Genomic DNA, 16,750 nt, shown 5'->3' on the forward strand with positions numbered 1-16,750 from the left:
GGTAATTTGAAGAAGACGTGGGTGATTTTTATAGGTTTTGGGTGGAATATCTTATATTTTATTTTGAATATTGACATTTATTTTTTAATATAAATTAAAAAATATTTTTGATTGAATAGTTGATGACCTCTGGTTTGTTTAAAGTCTGAACGGATGACAGATTTCGACTGTATCAGATTGAAATTCCCACAAAGTGCGGTGCCATTGGCAACAATATGTAATCACAGGGCTGTACTTTTTTCATGAAAAATATATTTATTGAACAACGAAATTATATACTAAGTAGGTGTATAAAAAAACTTTTAAAAAATGGTATCTAATTTTATCAAAGATGGCTGGCTCCATTGAATACATATTGATTACGTCTAGAAAAAAAAAACACAACAAGTTTAAGAATTTGTATAAGTATTACTAATAATCTATGAGATTATTTTATTGCTTTCTTTGGAAATAACTGATAAATTAAATAAACCTTAAGTAAAATAATTGAAAATCTTTGTTTCTAACAACACATTTATTTTAAAATTAATAGTTACAATATTATTAGCCACCTACGTGGTGAAAAGGTTAACGTGTTTAGCTACCGTGCTGGAGGTCCTTGGATCGGTTCCCAGGGGGGGGTGAAAATAAATATTAGTGATTTTACACTCTAATATTCATTTCATATTTAATATTACCCTGGACTGGTCCCTGAAGCGCAGGAGCGATCTGCTTGCCTTCATATAAGTAACGATTTAGATAACACTGCGTCAATACGATGCAGTGCCCTATGCACTATTGGGTGCGGAAATGGGTTAGAGAGAGAGAGATATTTTCACATATTTTTTTTGTCTACAACAATAACAACCATCCGTATATGAACAACTACAAAACAATATTTTATCATAATCTTATTGTAAGACAAACATATTAGTAGAATGTATTGCTTATCGGTAAAATAATAAAAATGTAGGTACTACAAAAAATTATTGCACGTCAACCTCATAAATAGTTAGGTACAAATATAATCTTTGGTTAGGTACTTGCGTCATTTTGGATCCTACTTATATTTTTTTCATTTAGTTGGTAGTGGTGTACCCGAAAACAGATGGTCCAACATTAAGAAAAATAAAATCCCGCGCTTTTAAGTTTCATTGTTTTGTTTTGTGAGGTTATCCGTCACATCGGAGGCCCCTCTGAATTTTCGGATAATTAAAAGTCTTGTAATTTGTTTTATTATTCAAACAATGAATCATATTTTATTGTTAAGTTTACTCTCAGGTGTTGAACGTCTCTGAACTGTGTTTTTGTACTTGTAATCCAATAATAAAGAGTGATAATGAAAGTTTCAAATGTATCAGCTGGTGATAGTTCATCGACTTCTCCGACCGTGAAGAAATTGAAGCAAGCCCGTTTACCATTTCAAATTATCAGCTCTGATGCTGCTAAATCTGCGCCTACAAAAAAGAGAAAATTATCGGAAGAACATGAAGAATCTCCAAATAAAATTATAAAACCGTCAGAACCAATTATTGTACAAGAGAAATCTGTAGATCCCGTTGTCATTAGCGATGACGAGGAAGCGAAAATTGAAACCGCGGGATGTGATGAAGAGTCAAATAATCAAAAAATTGTAAATCCTTTAGTTTCTATAGTAGATGTAGCATTGAAGAGGAAATTAAGAAAGAAGACTACTCCGGCTAAGAAAAAACAGAAAAAATCGAACAAGAATCATTGTGAAAATACTTCAAAGGAAAAAGCCGAAAACGATATAAAAAACAAAGTCAATAATCAGGTTGAAATCGTCCATTTAATTGAAGATAGCAACGATGCGGAATCTAAAAACCAAGATGAAAATAAATCAGCTGTCCCTTCAGACCAGAGAATAGAAAATAAAGAAAATATTGGTGAAGTAGTATGCATTGAAGAACTAACTGCAAATCCTGTATCAAATGAAATTAAAAGTGTTGCAAGTGATACAGATAGTGAAAAAGATTTAAAGTGTGATAAAGATGTCGACAATTGTGATATTTCTCAAAATGGACAATCTTGCGATAAAATTGAGGAAAAAGAAAACTCCCAATCTGTCGAAGAATCCATCCAAAAAAGTGATGGAGATGTCGAAAACATGGATGTTTGTCAAAATGGACAAACTATTGCCGAAATTGAGGAAGAAGATGCTAAATCTGTCGAAAGCAGTGAGGAAGATATAAAAAGTGAAAGTATTTCTCTAAATGATGATAAATTTGAAGAAAAAGACAAGGCCCAGTGCCCAAGTAGCCAGGAGAACGATTCGTCCAGCGATTCCTCAAAGCAGGATGACTCTCTCGCTGATGTTGATGCTGAAATTAAGACTCCGGTTCGCAGGAAAAGAGAACAGAAGAAAACGCAAGAATTTGTCACTCCTAAAACAAGCAAGAAAGATAATTCTGACACTGATTCAAATAAGGACCTCTCGTCTTCGGAAAAGACCAGAAGTAGTCCCCGAACTCCGGCTGTGGACTCTAAGAAGTTAACACCCAAACAAGTAAATCTTTAATTCAATAATTTGTTTATTGAAAATGTTTAAATTCTTTAACAACATTCTGAATGTATCCAAATACTTCACAAATCTGGATTATCTCCAATTATAGGAGTTATTTTTCATATTATTTTTTACATCTCAACGTAGATGAAGAAGAATATGGAAGTCTGGGCATTTACAGGGCTTACGACCGTCATAGGCTGGTTTAAGTGGTCACTTCAACTGTTAAAATAAATTTAACTGTTTTGTACTGTAATTTGCGCAGGACTTGCCTTCATATAATAATTGTTCAAACTAACATAACATCAATTTGATGCAGTTGAGGGTCAGTAGTGTACTAGTGGTAGTAACATTCAGGAGACGACATGTACATAATCTTCGTCTTCTTCAAACCCTCATCCGCACCCAATGGTATATAGGGCACTGCATCATATTGACGCAGTGTTATCTTGATTGTTCCTTACATGAAACCAAGGTGATTACTCCTGCGCTTCAGGGACCAGTCCAGGGCAATATTAAATAAATATTAGAGTGTAGTATTAGAGTGGAAAGAAAGATTGATAAAGACATAGAAAGGAGAGTGAATGCTGGGAACAAAGTAAATGGTGCACTGAAATCAGTTATAGCAAATAAAAACCTATCAGCGGAAGCTAAACTGGCCGTGCACAGCGGAGTCCTGGTACCAACTCTAATGTATGGAAGTGAAACATGGAGTTGGCAAAAGAAGGATGAAAGTAGACTGAATGCAGTCGAAATGCGATCTCTCAGAAGAATGTGCGACAAAACGATGTATGATAGATGTGCGAATAGTGAAATAAGGAAGGAATGTAAAGCTGAGATAAGCATTATCGATAAAATTAAGAAAGGTGTGTTGAGATGGTTTGGACATGTAGAACGAATGAGTGAGGAAAGACCGGTAAAACAAATTTATGAGGCGAATGTTAGCGGGAAAAGAAGCAGAGGAAGACCGAGAAAAACATGGCACGATCATGTATGCCAAATACTTGAAAGTGGTCAGGTTAGGAGTCGTAACAATCGGCGGGTATGTATGAGGAGATGCATGGAGATGCACCAACCTACCGATGGTTATGCCTGTAGGAAGAGCTCATTGGATATTGATCTGTTCCATGTGTCTGAAGGAGTTTTCCGAAGCGGGATTCTTCTACACCTTTAGCAATAGTATTCTTGCATATTTTCGATTTTAATATACACGCTTTAAATTTGAAGTTTGTAATGTGTATGTTAATTGTAAATAAAAAAATTGAACTGAATCCTATTTAAATATGTACAAATTGAAATATATAATAAAAATAAATAATAAGGTCCTTATCAATAATGATGCTCAGAGTACTGTAATGATTTTTGTTTTATTCAACTACTTTTGTATTTTGCAACTGACTGTTGAACTATCTAGTTAAAACATTACCTTTTCTAGAATAAAATAACAGCTATGTAACTTTTTCCACATGAATTTCATTTGACCAGCAACCGGGTTTCGTCGTAACCGACATCATCAGGCTGGTGACACCGACATCACCAGTCTGATGATACCGGTTATAACGAAACCCAATTGCTGGTCAAATAAAATTCATGTCGAAAAAGTTACATAGTTGTTATTTTATTCTAAAAAATGCCAACCACCTCGGTAGTGTAGTGGTCAGCGCGTTTGGCTACCGTGCTGGAGGTCCTGGGTTCGATTCCCAGGGGGATCAAAATAAATACAAGTGATTTTCACTCTCATATTTATTTAATATCACCCCGGACTGGTACAAGAAGCGCAGGGCTGATCACCTTGCCTTTATGCAATTAACGATGGATATAACCCTGAGTCAATATGCTGCAGTGCCCTATGCACCATTGGGTGCGGATAAGGGTCAGAAGAAGAAGAATAAAATGCAGTTCGACCAAGAAATGTCAGTACAAAACTTAAAACATTACCTTTTCAATATAATTTCCAGGCCTGCGAATCAAACCTGGAACTTTACGCATGGTAGCCAAATATACTTACCAGGTAGACAGCAAATTTTATTCTTCATTTCTTACGCCCGTTTTGTTTCAGGTTCAGAAGAGGTTAGAGTCTGCCAAAAAGCAACAGGAGCGAGAGAAAGAGAAGCAAGAAAAAGAGCGAAAAAAGCAAGAAGAGAAGGACGAGAAGAACAGGCAGAGGTTGGAGAAAGAAGAACAGAAGAAGAAGGAAAAGGAAGAAAAGGAAGAACAGAAACGGAAAGAGAGGGAGGAAAAGGAACGTGCAAAAGAGCAAGAAAGAAGTAGGTTGATTGCACTTATATGGGTTAAATATGACAACGTATTTTGTGCTGCAAGGTTTCATCTTCTTCTCTGTCTTATTCCTCATTACTGAGGGTTGTGACCCTTGTGGAAGCAATGACTCTTCTCCGGTTATCCCTTGACTGCGCTGCACATAGCGCACCAACCACCAAGGTGCCTGCTGCTGCCTTAACTTGATTGGTCCATCGTGTGGGGATCTTCCTCTCCCTCTCTTTACCTCCAGGCTACCGATCACAACCAGTCGTTCCAGGCTATCCTTGTTGCCACACGCAACGTGTCCAAAGAACTGGATAATCCGTCGGTCATTCCAGGCTATCCTCATTGTCTTTATGAAACTGTTTACAGAACTGGACATAAGCAGATATCTAGCATACTTAAGACATTGTTTACGGCATGTCCTATTTGTGCATTTCAGAAACTTTATGTTGCGACAGTGTACACATTGTGCATTTTGTTAACTTTGGTTAACTTAAACTTCATATACAAAAATTTTATGTTAAACGTCTAGTTTCTTGTCATGTTTGCTTTGCTGTGTAGCGAATAGGTCAGGGGTGTGCATTCCATATAGGCAGAAAAGCAGTGCCTATCCTAACTTACCCGCATGACATATAAAAACGCAACCAGTACCTACCTTACTATGTAGTACCTAGCCTACCTTACTACCTACCTCTACTGTCTACATTAGTAAGTAGTACCTAGCTTACCTTACTACCTACCCTAATTTACCCGCATGACATATAAAAACGCAACCAGTACCTACCTTACTATGTAGTACCTAGCCTACCTTACTACCTACCTCTACTGTCTACATTAGTAAGTAGTACCTAGCTTACCTTACTACCTACCTCTACTACCTACCTTAATTAATTCTCTGTGCAAACGTATTATTGATTCTCTTCTGTCATTCTTTCAATGTGATCTAATATTAAATTATATTTCTTTAACAAACTTCACTGTAACCAATGCGTTAATAAAAAATATCTAATGCCCCTTTATAGTCAAATTTGGATTATCATTGCCCCCTTGCAGTTAACACCAGACGTTCAAAGCCCCTTTATAGGTAACAAGGGAAAATCAATGCCGTTTTATAGTTCCTTTTCACCCTTATCCGCATTAGATGCAGTGTTATAAGGATCGTTAATTACGTGAAGATAAGATGATCAGTCCTGCCCTTCAGGCACTAGTCCAAGGTGATGAAAAATAAATGTATGACAGTGAAAAATCAGTAAATTTACTTTAACTCCCCTGGGAATTGAATCTGGAACCTCCAGCATGGTACCCAAACGCTCTGAAGTTAGCGATAGATAATCTTATTAGTTATTAAATAAAATATTATGTATACAAATATTAAATTTCACTTTTGCCATTTTCAGGGGAAAAAGAAGAGAAAGAAGAAGCCAAGCGCAAGGACAAAGAGGAGAAAGAGTTGCAGAAAAAGAGAGAAAAGGAAGCCAAGGAAGAAGAACGGCGCAAAAAGGAAATAGAAAAGGAAGAAGAAAAGCGGAAGAAAGAGTTAGAAAAGGAAGAACAGGAATCCAAAAAAAAGAAAGCCTCGGTGGCATTCGTGAACTTCTTCGTGCCGAAAGACAAGGCGCCTTCCTCGAAAGGGTCGGACGAGCAGTATGACGAGGATCTGGTCAAGAACGACTACTTGTCCAATTTCACCAAGAAGTCCGACATGAGATTGGCCCCGGTGTACCGACGCCATCTGAGCGCCGAGAACAAGAGCTCATTGGACGAGCATCTCAAGAACCAAGAAGTGAAGAAAAAGGAATTGTATGTTTACAATATTAAGGACAAAGCTTACGATGCGGGGAAATCTGACAAAACATGGCCCATGGAGGATATCAATAATGATGTTGTTATTATTGGTAAGTGTACCATGACATTCTTATGTATATTTCGGTAGTGTAAAGGCAAACGGGTATATCTGTCTCAGACCAAATTTTACAGGAGAGCAAAAAAACAAACATGTGAAATTAAATATTTTGTTCGGATGGCATATGTACATATCTTAATAAAACTAAAAAAGGATTGAAACAACAGCTATATCCTTTTGCCAGATTATGGAATACACTATTTTAGACATTTTGTTGAACAGACTTAGAAAATGAAAAATTCGACAGATATACCCCTTTGCCATTACACTACAGATTTTATCTTTTATTTATAGTCAATTTCTTAATTAACATATTACAGATGGGTATTTTTATGCCTGCAGACTGCTGGCGACGGGATTTGATAATTATGCCCATATAGTTAAGATCTTAACAAAGAGATTGGTATATAATATTCATATAAAAACATTAAATTATTCCTTCCTTTCTACCTTTGAAATGAGGCCGGCACAGAAGGTAAAAATACCCTTCCCATCCTTAAGCATCAATCGACCGAACGGGTGGAAATACCTTTCCTGTCCGAAGTGTGTTAATTTTACTTTTGAAAATTCATCCATCAAACATTTCTTCTATTTCTAACCCTTATCCGCACCCAATGGTGCATAGGGCACTCCATGGTATTGACACAGTGTTATCTTGATCCTTACTTACATGAAGGCAAGGTGATCACTCCTGCGCTTCAGGGACCAGTCCAGGGAAATATTAAATAAATATTAGAGTGTAAAATCACTTATATTTATTTTCAACCCTCCCATCCCCCTCTTCGGGAATCAAAGCCGGGACCTCCAGCACGGTAGCTAAACACACTAACCACTACACTACGGAGGTGGATTTTTGAAACATTTTGAACATATTGTAAACAAAAATGCTGTTTGAAATTTAAAACATGTTTCAAATCGTCTTATTCCTCATTACTTAGGGTTGTGACCCTTGTGGAAGCAACGACTCTTCTCCAATTATCCCTTGACTGCGCTGTAGCGCTCCAACCACCGAGGTGCCTGCTGCTGCCTTAACTTGATTGGTCCATCATGTGAGGGATCTTCCTCTCCCTCTCTTCCCCTCCAGGCTACCGATCCCAACCAGTCGTTCCAGGCTATCCTTGTTGCCACACGCAAAGTGTCCAAAGAACTGGAGAATCCGTCGGGTACAGACATTGGCCAGTTCGAATCATAGTAAGTAACTTTAACTGTGCATCTTGTTGTGATTGGTGCTAAGATGTGTGTGTCGTTGCAGAGGACGAGCTGTCGATGGACTGCACGGACCTGGTGCTGGAGGAGCCGCACAAGAGCAAGCACCGGGCCAAGCTGCTGAGCTTCTCGGAGAACCGGCGCCCCCCGTACTGGGGCACCTGGCGCCGCACCACGCCCCTCGTCACCGGCAGGAGGCCCTTCGGAGTCGACTCGGTAACTATCCATGCACTTCAACTGAGTCTCAATCCAGTAAAGACCGGATGCACTAAAACATCTGATCCACTGAAATTTTTTCCATTCTACTTGTGACTTGGTTACATTATTACTGATAGCTGATATTATTATGAGATGTAGTTATAGTGAATTTCCTGCAGGGTGTTCCATATGCTGGCACGCTAGTTTAAAAAAAAAATGTCATACACAGTAGACGCTCTCTTAACCGGCCTTGATGAGACCGGCCCAGGGCCGGATAACAAAAAAGCCGGTTAAAAAGAAGGTAGTGAAAAACACATAGAAAAAAAAACACTTTCGCAAGGAGGAAAAAATGCATTATTTTTTCAAAGCACTAAGATAACAGAACTTTTATTCTGTATTAGAAACTCACACATTAAAACATTAAAACATTTCACAAATTGCAAGAAATATGTAAAGAAATAAGCCTCACATCACTCCAAGAATTCATTCCTAGCATTCCTAGAAGAGTCTGGTTAAAGCGACGCCAGTTAAGAGTGTCTACTGTAGTACTTTACATTAGAGCTACTATTACTATAGTGTAAAGTACTATGTATGTACTGTATTACAAATTTCTCGGGTAATCTAAACTTTTCCAAATAAGAACAGGCCACGGCCCTAATTAGTTCAGATTTCCAGGGTTCTACTGTATTTATTTCGACCCTCCGGAATCTCCAACACATCGAGCAAATATTTCTTCAAAACAAGTTCTTCCTGAGTGGATTATTATTTAATTATCATTGGCTATTGCAATTTCAGAAGATTCTGGACTACGAGTGTGACTCGGACGAAGAGTGGGAAGAAGAGGAGCCCGGTGAAAGTGTAGGGGGCAGTGAGGCGGGGAGCGAGGCGGGAGATGAAGAGGAAGGAGACGACTACGACGTGGACAACGAGTTCATGGTGCCGCACGGGTACCTCAGTGAAGAGGTCAGTAGTCATATAGTTAACATTTTAAGTGTCAATAGATGTCTCTAGTTAACTCGCGCTTACTGTGTTACGAGTTTGATCAATATATCTACAAGTTTCAAGAATTTGAGTAGTGTGGTTGTCAATCATGGGTAGAATATATAATAAAATCTTATTTATTTTTTTACAAAAATATTAATAAAATTAGTATATAACCACTCACCGGTGAGTGGTTATATACTAATTTTATTAACATTTTTGTAAAAAAAAAAAAAATTACTAAATAAATAAGTAAAAATGACTAACCACAAAGTAAATGCTTTAAATATTAATAATATTGAGAATATAATAAAATCTGTCCAGGCAGTTAACTAGACCGATGCCGCCGGGATAAGATTAGGTGTAAGACAATAGTTAATATACTAAGTACCTAATTGGCATTTGTTGCTGGCTATATTGCAAAAGTATCCGCACATATGGTTGAAATTGCATGTAAACATCCAAGCTTTGCAAAGTTACTAGGTACCTACTAGCACCGGCGGCTCAGAACTTCGTTACAATAAACAACTTGTTTCGTTATTTTATGAATGTCATGCTTGTTTCGGGGATTTTTTACGATAGTTTCCATATTTGTATGTTCCTGCTTACTATGGACAATGCATAATTAAAATTACGAGGTGGAGAATGATCAGATCAATTCTAGAGCAGGTCAGTTAAAAACAAACCCTCGAATTATAAACATGTCTACAAATAAGAGAACCACTCCGCTATAGGTGTGAACTTTACGGTAATAACGTTAGCAATGACAATGTGTCAATAATATGTTGATATATATGAACTTTGGTTGCCGTTTAATATATTTCGCAACGCAATGAACATTAAATCAGATGTATTGAATAATACAATTTTTTTTTATATTTGCTAATATATTTTGTATTTTATTGCAGGAAGCGATGGGCGAAGAGGATGAGCAAATTCTTTCTCCTGAAATTCAAAAAGCCAAACTGAAAATCCTTCAGTGCGAATTTGAGAACGAGATGAAAAAATCAACGGAACGGCTACATCCTCGCCTCCTCGGCATCCTGTGGCAGAAGCCTGACGGCTCCAAACCCGACTCTTGTTCTGATACGGTCTGGAACTTTATCAGCAACAGGAAGATACTCTCCCGAGACAGCCAGATCCTCATTCAACCCACCGTAGTCAACAACGACTGCGATCAAGATGATTCCAAGAATACGGACAAGCCCAAGAAAAGCCGGAAGATACAGGAGGACATGATACCCAAGCTCGTCAGACTTGTCCATGGAAACACCAACAGCAGAGGCTTCCTCGCTCACGAGTTCCAAACATACATCTCCAAAGAAACCCCGGGCGAAGAATCCAAAACGCCAATCGACGTCTCGAAAATGAGTATCGCCAAAAAGATCAAAGACATATCGAAATGGATGTCGTGCCCGGAAGAAGGACCCATGCACGCCAAGATGTGTTGGTTCGTACCTAAGGACGTAAGAGAAAAATTCGGCGTAGACATAGAACTACCCAACTCCTGGTCTTACGCTCTCGTTCCTAAACGAAGATCCGAACCCGCGTGCAAAACTCCGCAGCAGAAGAGCAATCCGGACCCGATCAAAAACGCCACTAAAGAAATCGTAAGCGAAAAGAAAGAAGGAGCCTTCAACATCACAAAGTTCACGAAAAAACTCACGCAAGAAGAGAGAAATAAGCAGTTTGTCAATGCGGCGAACACAGCCGATAATGTCCCGACCAATGCGGAAAACACCGCTAAACCAGCATCATCTCAGGTCAAGAAACGTGTCTCACTCCTTCTTTCCGGCCCAATCGGCAAGTCACTCCCGAGTTCTAGCGGCGAACAGCAGGAATCCAACACCGAAAAACCAACTCTGGCTTCTGAATCCAAAAAACCCGACAAGAAAACAGAGTCTGTCGGTAAAGGCAAGTCGGAAGGGAAGAAGAGAGTGGCCTTGACGTCCGTCCCCAAAGGCCCCGAGACACCCAGAACTATAAAGACGAATTTGCTCACGCAATTCATCAAGACAATTCCGAATGATGGCAAAAAATCTGGGAAAACTAAGACAGTAGAAAAAGTAATACCGATGGAAACGGAAGATTGTGTCGTACTCAGCGATTAGCTCAAACTTATTTGATACATATAGATACATAGGTACACTCGAAAACGGTTATAGGTTTATCGTTTTTAATTCAAGACTTAATAGATATCTCAATAGACATTTTTTTTAGTAAATATAGAAGTCTGAGCTTTTACAGCACTTGCGACATATCATTAGCTGGCTTTAGTGATCAATTTTTACTTTTATTTACTTCCATTCTCCATAAAGTCATGAATTAACAAAACTACTTAAAACTTAATTACACCAAATGGATAATGGAGGTAGGCAGAAATGAAATAGATTGTGTCATCAGCCACGTCACCTATGATTGCATGACGCATAATTAATTTAAAACAAAAATATTTGAAAATGTGCCCTCAGCACGGGAAAACCCAGTGAGGATACATTATTGTAAATACTTGTGTAATAAAAATTAATAAATCAATACATTGTGAAACTTTCACCATTTTGCCCATGATTATAAGCCCAAAATGTATTAAGGTGGAGACTGACCGGAGCATTTTGTTGCGAGCATTCAGGCAGTCAGTACACCGAGCTGAGCGCTCCATCCATAGTTTCGGATGCTCGCTGATGCTCGCCGCGAGCGATGTTACAATGTTATGTTACGACAAAATGCTCCGGTCAGTCTCCACCTTTACATAGAACAAACTCCATGCGAGTTTGAAGTGCTGTCAGTTAAAATTCTTGTGAATTTCAGTAGAACCCCTTTCGATCGCCCACGGCTGGTTTGCCACTCCGGTTTATCTGATTGTTTTCGAGTCAAACTTGAAAACTGACCTTTTTTCTAAATATTCTTTTTACTATCTTCTTCTCTAGCCCTCTGTCCTCCACTGCTGAATATAGGTCTCTTCCGTATTTTTTCCATTCTGTTCGGTCGGTTGTTGTTTACAGCCAGTTTCTACCCCCCACAGCAGCTATGTCGCTAGACCATCTTTTTGAGGTCTTCCAACGCCTCTTTTATTCTCCTAAGATCTTCATCTCAAAAAAATTGGGGTCCATCTTATATATATGTACTGTTGGAGGACAGAACCCCACAAGATGGACCCCAATTTTTTTTAGGCCACCTTAAATTTTTATATGTATGCTTGTATGTATGTATATATTATTGTACTGCTCTTTTTAATAATAATAGTTTTTCTGTAATTTTTTGCAATATTTTAAAGTAGAGAATAATATATGGTCATTTTTGAGTTCAGAGATTGCCTATTTTAATCCATTAAAATAAATATATTAATGGATTAAAATAGGCAATCTTAATACATTGGAGGCGGACTATTATAAATTAAATATATTTTAATAGTCCGCCTCCATAGTGTAGTGGTTAGCGCGCTAGGCTACCATGCTGGAGGTCCCGGGTTCGATTCCCAAGAGGGTCAAAATAAATATTAGTGATTTTTCAGTCTAATATTTATTTCATATGAATTTGGACTGGTACCTGAAGCGGAAGGCTAATCACCTTTCCTTCGTGTTTTTAACGATCAAGATAACACTGCTTCTATATGATGCAGTGCCCTATGCACCATTGGGGTGCGGATAAGGGTTAGAAGAAGAAGAAGAAATAGTCAATCCATATTTTTCTGTATTTCCTGACAATCCGACCTTATCCACAGTCCCAAAGGTGACGCATGAAAGGTGTTCTACTGTAATAACGAAGATATGAAGGTCGAATTAATAGGTAAAACGGTGAATGTTACACAGTGTATAAAGTAGTAACTTTTACCAGACAGTGTCAGCTCATAAACCAAGTAAGTGCCCAGATCTCTATATTCTCACAAAAAGTCTTCTCCGTTAAGATATCTATAAAAATCTTGATAACGATCCCCGATAGTCAAATCCAATATTCATATAAAAGGATTTGGACATATAAGACTATCTTGATTTTTTGTATATAAAATAAATGAAAAAATAACAAATTAACAATGTTGTTTGACAGAATCGTTTTCATCATAGAAGGCATTACTAGATGGATGTGTGTTTGCGGTTTTTGGTATTTGTCAGTTTACTTTTAAGCATGTGGTATGTATGTAAATGTGTATCGTAAGAAAACAGGTTTCTGTTAAAAATAAAATATGATTAATTTAATTTACTACGGTCTCTTCAAATTCTGACCGCACGCATTCAAAATATATTATGTTGCATCGAATGCTACAACAGAAAGATTACAAAAGTGATTAATATCTTATTTTTCAAGTGTATCTGAAATGTGCCCTAAAAACCCAATTCAACCACTCTACTTTCTGACCCCCTGGTTGGACTTTCCTATTTATTGTTCAAGAACTTATAATCGGTCAAAATTGCCCCATATATAAGTTATATATATAAGATCTGCATAGTTGTTACTTGTAAAATATAACGTTAATATTTGCCGAAAAATATATCGCTGATTTAGATGTTTTTCATTTTTAGTTTTATTTATAAATAAATAATGTAAGAATAAAAAATCAATTTACTTAGTTCTTTAGATTATTTTTTACATATATGTATGTTATGGTAGTCATTTTTATAATTACATATGTATTTGAGCTTGTATAATAAAAAATACATATGAAATTTAACAAATTCTTTTAATATCCACGCCTAAAAAAATCCCACTGCTAAAAATAAAATTACTTTTAACCACAAGTGTTTCCTCCAATGCCACATGTATCTTCCCAATGCCTCCTAGATCTCGGACCGAGGAGATTCCACTTTATCCACAGGTGTTCCCTCCAATGCCACATGTATCCTCCCAATGCCTCCTAGATCTCGGACCGAGGAGATTCCACTTTATCAACAGGTGTTCCCTCCAATGCCCTTTGTATCCTCCCAATGCCTCCTAGATCTCAGACCGAGGAGATTCCACTATGAAGTTGTCTACTTTAGGAATTGTTGGGTTCAATGAAAGTCATTATTAGTCACAAATAAGGTATTTTATTCATGAATAAAATTCATGTCAAGAGTGAAATTTCCAAAGTACGAATATATACATAAACCAGGTATGGAATACTCTCATACGTATAATAATTATAAGAAATTGATGCACAATGTATTTGACATTAAGATTTCTAGTAAATCTAAGCTAAAAACAGCAAAAACGTGACCAGAAATTGGAATGTTGCCTCACTGCAACCTGTCTACACAAAAAGTAATATAAAACCCAAATATGTTTTCACAGCAACTCAGGGAGTAATAAAAAAAATACCAGACAATACTTGTATAACAGTGATAAAATCCTCATAGGAAAAATAGCTTTCATGTGTCAACTTTCATACAGTCATTTGTTAACATCTTCTTTCAACTCTGCAAACTTTCTGTTACAATCCGTCTATAAAAGATAAACACTTTCTAAATAATTAACCGTACACATTACCGCGACTCCCGGCGTTCTCAACGACCGGAGAAAGGATTCTATATACACACCTACCGCCCGTAAACATATTATCAAATAAAGTACACGTACGAACGAAGCGAAATAATAAGTTGTTTAGTAAATGCGAGCATCCGGACACGCTTACCGCTCGCGCTACTCGTGGTAAGGGTGTCCCTACACTCTGACACGCAGAATATGACAAATTGACTCGAAACACGCTGACATGAACTACGTACTTCCAGCAAAGAAAAATATGTCAAAACTCTAAGTCTTTCTCGCGACTAAATCAACTCTACTGTTCAGATGTTGGGATTTATTTTCAATATATCTACTGACGACCGTTTTAAACTTTATATTAACTTTATTAATTGAGTCGGTTTTAATTTTATAGAATATTAGTATCACAATACGTGTAAGTAGCGACATTTAACACTTTCTCACCCGACTTTAGTTTTAAAATGACAGTTTTTAGGCAATAACAAATAAACATGTTCGAATGAAAAAGTTATCACAATTGTTATCTAAAAATTGAAAGAAATAAAAATCTACCGTTGGTGATCATGCAATGCTAAATGACAATGTTTGATGATTATCATTTACATAGTGATTGTCGCCAAACTGAAAAAATAATAAAAATAGTGAAAAAATAATAAAATTTTCCATGGATAGAAATCGATACTCAAATTGAGTAAGTATTTACTTTAAAAAATATAAGTTAGTGGCAATTCAAAACAATTCGGATGAGAAAGAGTCGGTACACTGCCAATCTCAATTTACAATACTATCAATATCTCCATAATCATAAAAATAGACTCGTGTATATCTTTACCGCCGTTATGTCTTTACTTACATGTACTGCAATCTCAATAATTTAATGTAGCATTTTACTTCACTTTCGCATGAACTTACCGCTCGGCTCTTTCGACTATCTATGTTCTTCTATAATACTTCATAGATAGCGCAGAACCACAAATTTACCCTTTCTAAAAACCAGTATAATGGATTGTCAAATTTCAACATGAAAACGTTCGTTTATAGTATTTCTAATATTGTATACTGAATTTCAACGCTCCAATCTTGGATTGAAGACGCCGACCTATTCGCGGTTACATTATAAAACGGTCTTTGATTAAAATTTGGAATGGCACTTATGAGATTGCGGCTCTATCGTTAACGAAAGAACCGTTTCAAAATTACATTTTTGTTTCACAAACACTTAATTTATTCAAATTACAAACATGCACAGGTAACTCACGACATAATTGGATTTTTTTTTTTATACAAGATGTAAACCATTATTTTTATATATTTTAAGAAAAGGAAACATAAGCATATGAATGTCATCCAGATATCTTCCATTTCAAAGAAAATAATCACCAAACTTGCCCTATGTGTATTAAAATTACCTCGGGCGAGAATCAAGCAGTATAAACTGATAATTTTGATTTTTGTAAGTAACTAACTAATTAACATTCTTCGCCTTTTCCACATTCATCCATTCCCTCATACATCTTTATTTTCAAACCCTTATCCGCACCCCAATGGTGCATAGAGCACTGCATCATATGAACGCAGTGTTATTTGATCGTTAACACACGAAGAAAAGGTGATCAGCCCTCCGCTTCAGGTACCAGTCTAGGGTGACATTGAATAAATATTAGAGTGAAAAAATTATTTATATTCATTTCATCCCCTCCCCTGGGAATCGAACCCTGAACCTCCAGAACGGTAGCCGAGCGTGCTGACCATTACACTATGGAGGCGGACAATACATATCTTCCGATTATTTTGAATACTAATTTTTGTGAGTAACCTATTAAAAAAAAATATGCTTTTAACCGTTTCAGCTTTTAATCAGCTTTCAAGTTAGATACGCGCACACAGGTGAGCGCGTTCACTTGGCATTATGTCCGCACTCAATCACATTTGATGTCTTCATACAAAAAAACGTTGTTTCAAAATACGAGTACATAATTAAAATGAAATTTAAAAAAATATTTGTTTGGACCAGTTTCTTAATAAAAACCGAGTGTGAAGTGTTTAAAGCTTACATTTTAAAATCTAAATCTTTTTCAAAGAAAGTATTAACTTATTTTTAAACACATCCACTTAATCACAGAATTTACCGTAGAACGGGGCTACTTGAACTTTGATGTGTTACTTGAGCCCAGTACAAAAAAGAGATTTAAATCTGTATTTGGTCTACAATAATGAACGTATCGTGACAATAAGTGTCA

The 16,750-nt window shown here is 36.9% G+C and overlaps 1 protein-coding gene across 1 annotated transcript; it reads left to right on the plus strand.

Annotated features, from left to right (window-relative positions):
* Window positions 1-1,140: 1,140 nt before the first annotated feature.
* On the plus strand, window positions 1,141-11,316 carry LOC148310131 (uncharacterized). The gene is made up of 6 exons (XM_088258954.1): window positions 1,141-2,506; window positions 4,563-4,770; window positions 6,163-6,660; window positions 7,921-8,090; window positions 8,868-9,035; window positions 9,962-11,316. Exons 1-6 carry the CDS (start codon window positions 1,319-1,321, stop codon window positions 11,162-11,164), a joined length of 3,435 nt encoding a protein of 1,144 aa, XP_088115080.1. The 5' UTR covers window positions 1,141-1,318; the 3' UTR covers window positions 11,165-11,316.
* The last annotated feature ends 5,434 nt before the right edge of the window (window positions 11,317-16,750 follow it).

This window comes from Brachycentrus maculatus, unplaced genomic scaffold (assembly GCF_059751285.1).
Source record: "Brachycentrus maculatus isolate JH-2025_06_01 unplaced genomic scaffold, ASM5975128v1 h1tg000105l, whole genome shotgun sequence".
Lineage (NCBI taxonomy): Eukaryota > Metazoa > Arthropoda > Insecta > Trichoptera > Brachycentridae > Brachycentrus > Brachycentrus maculatus.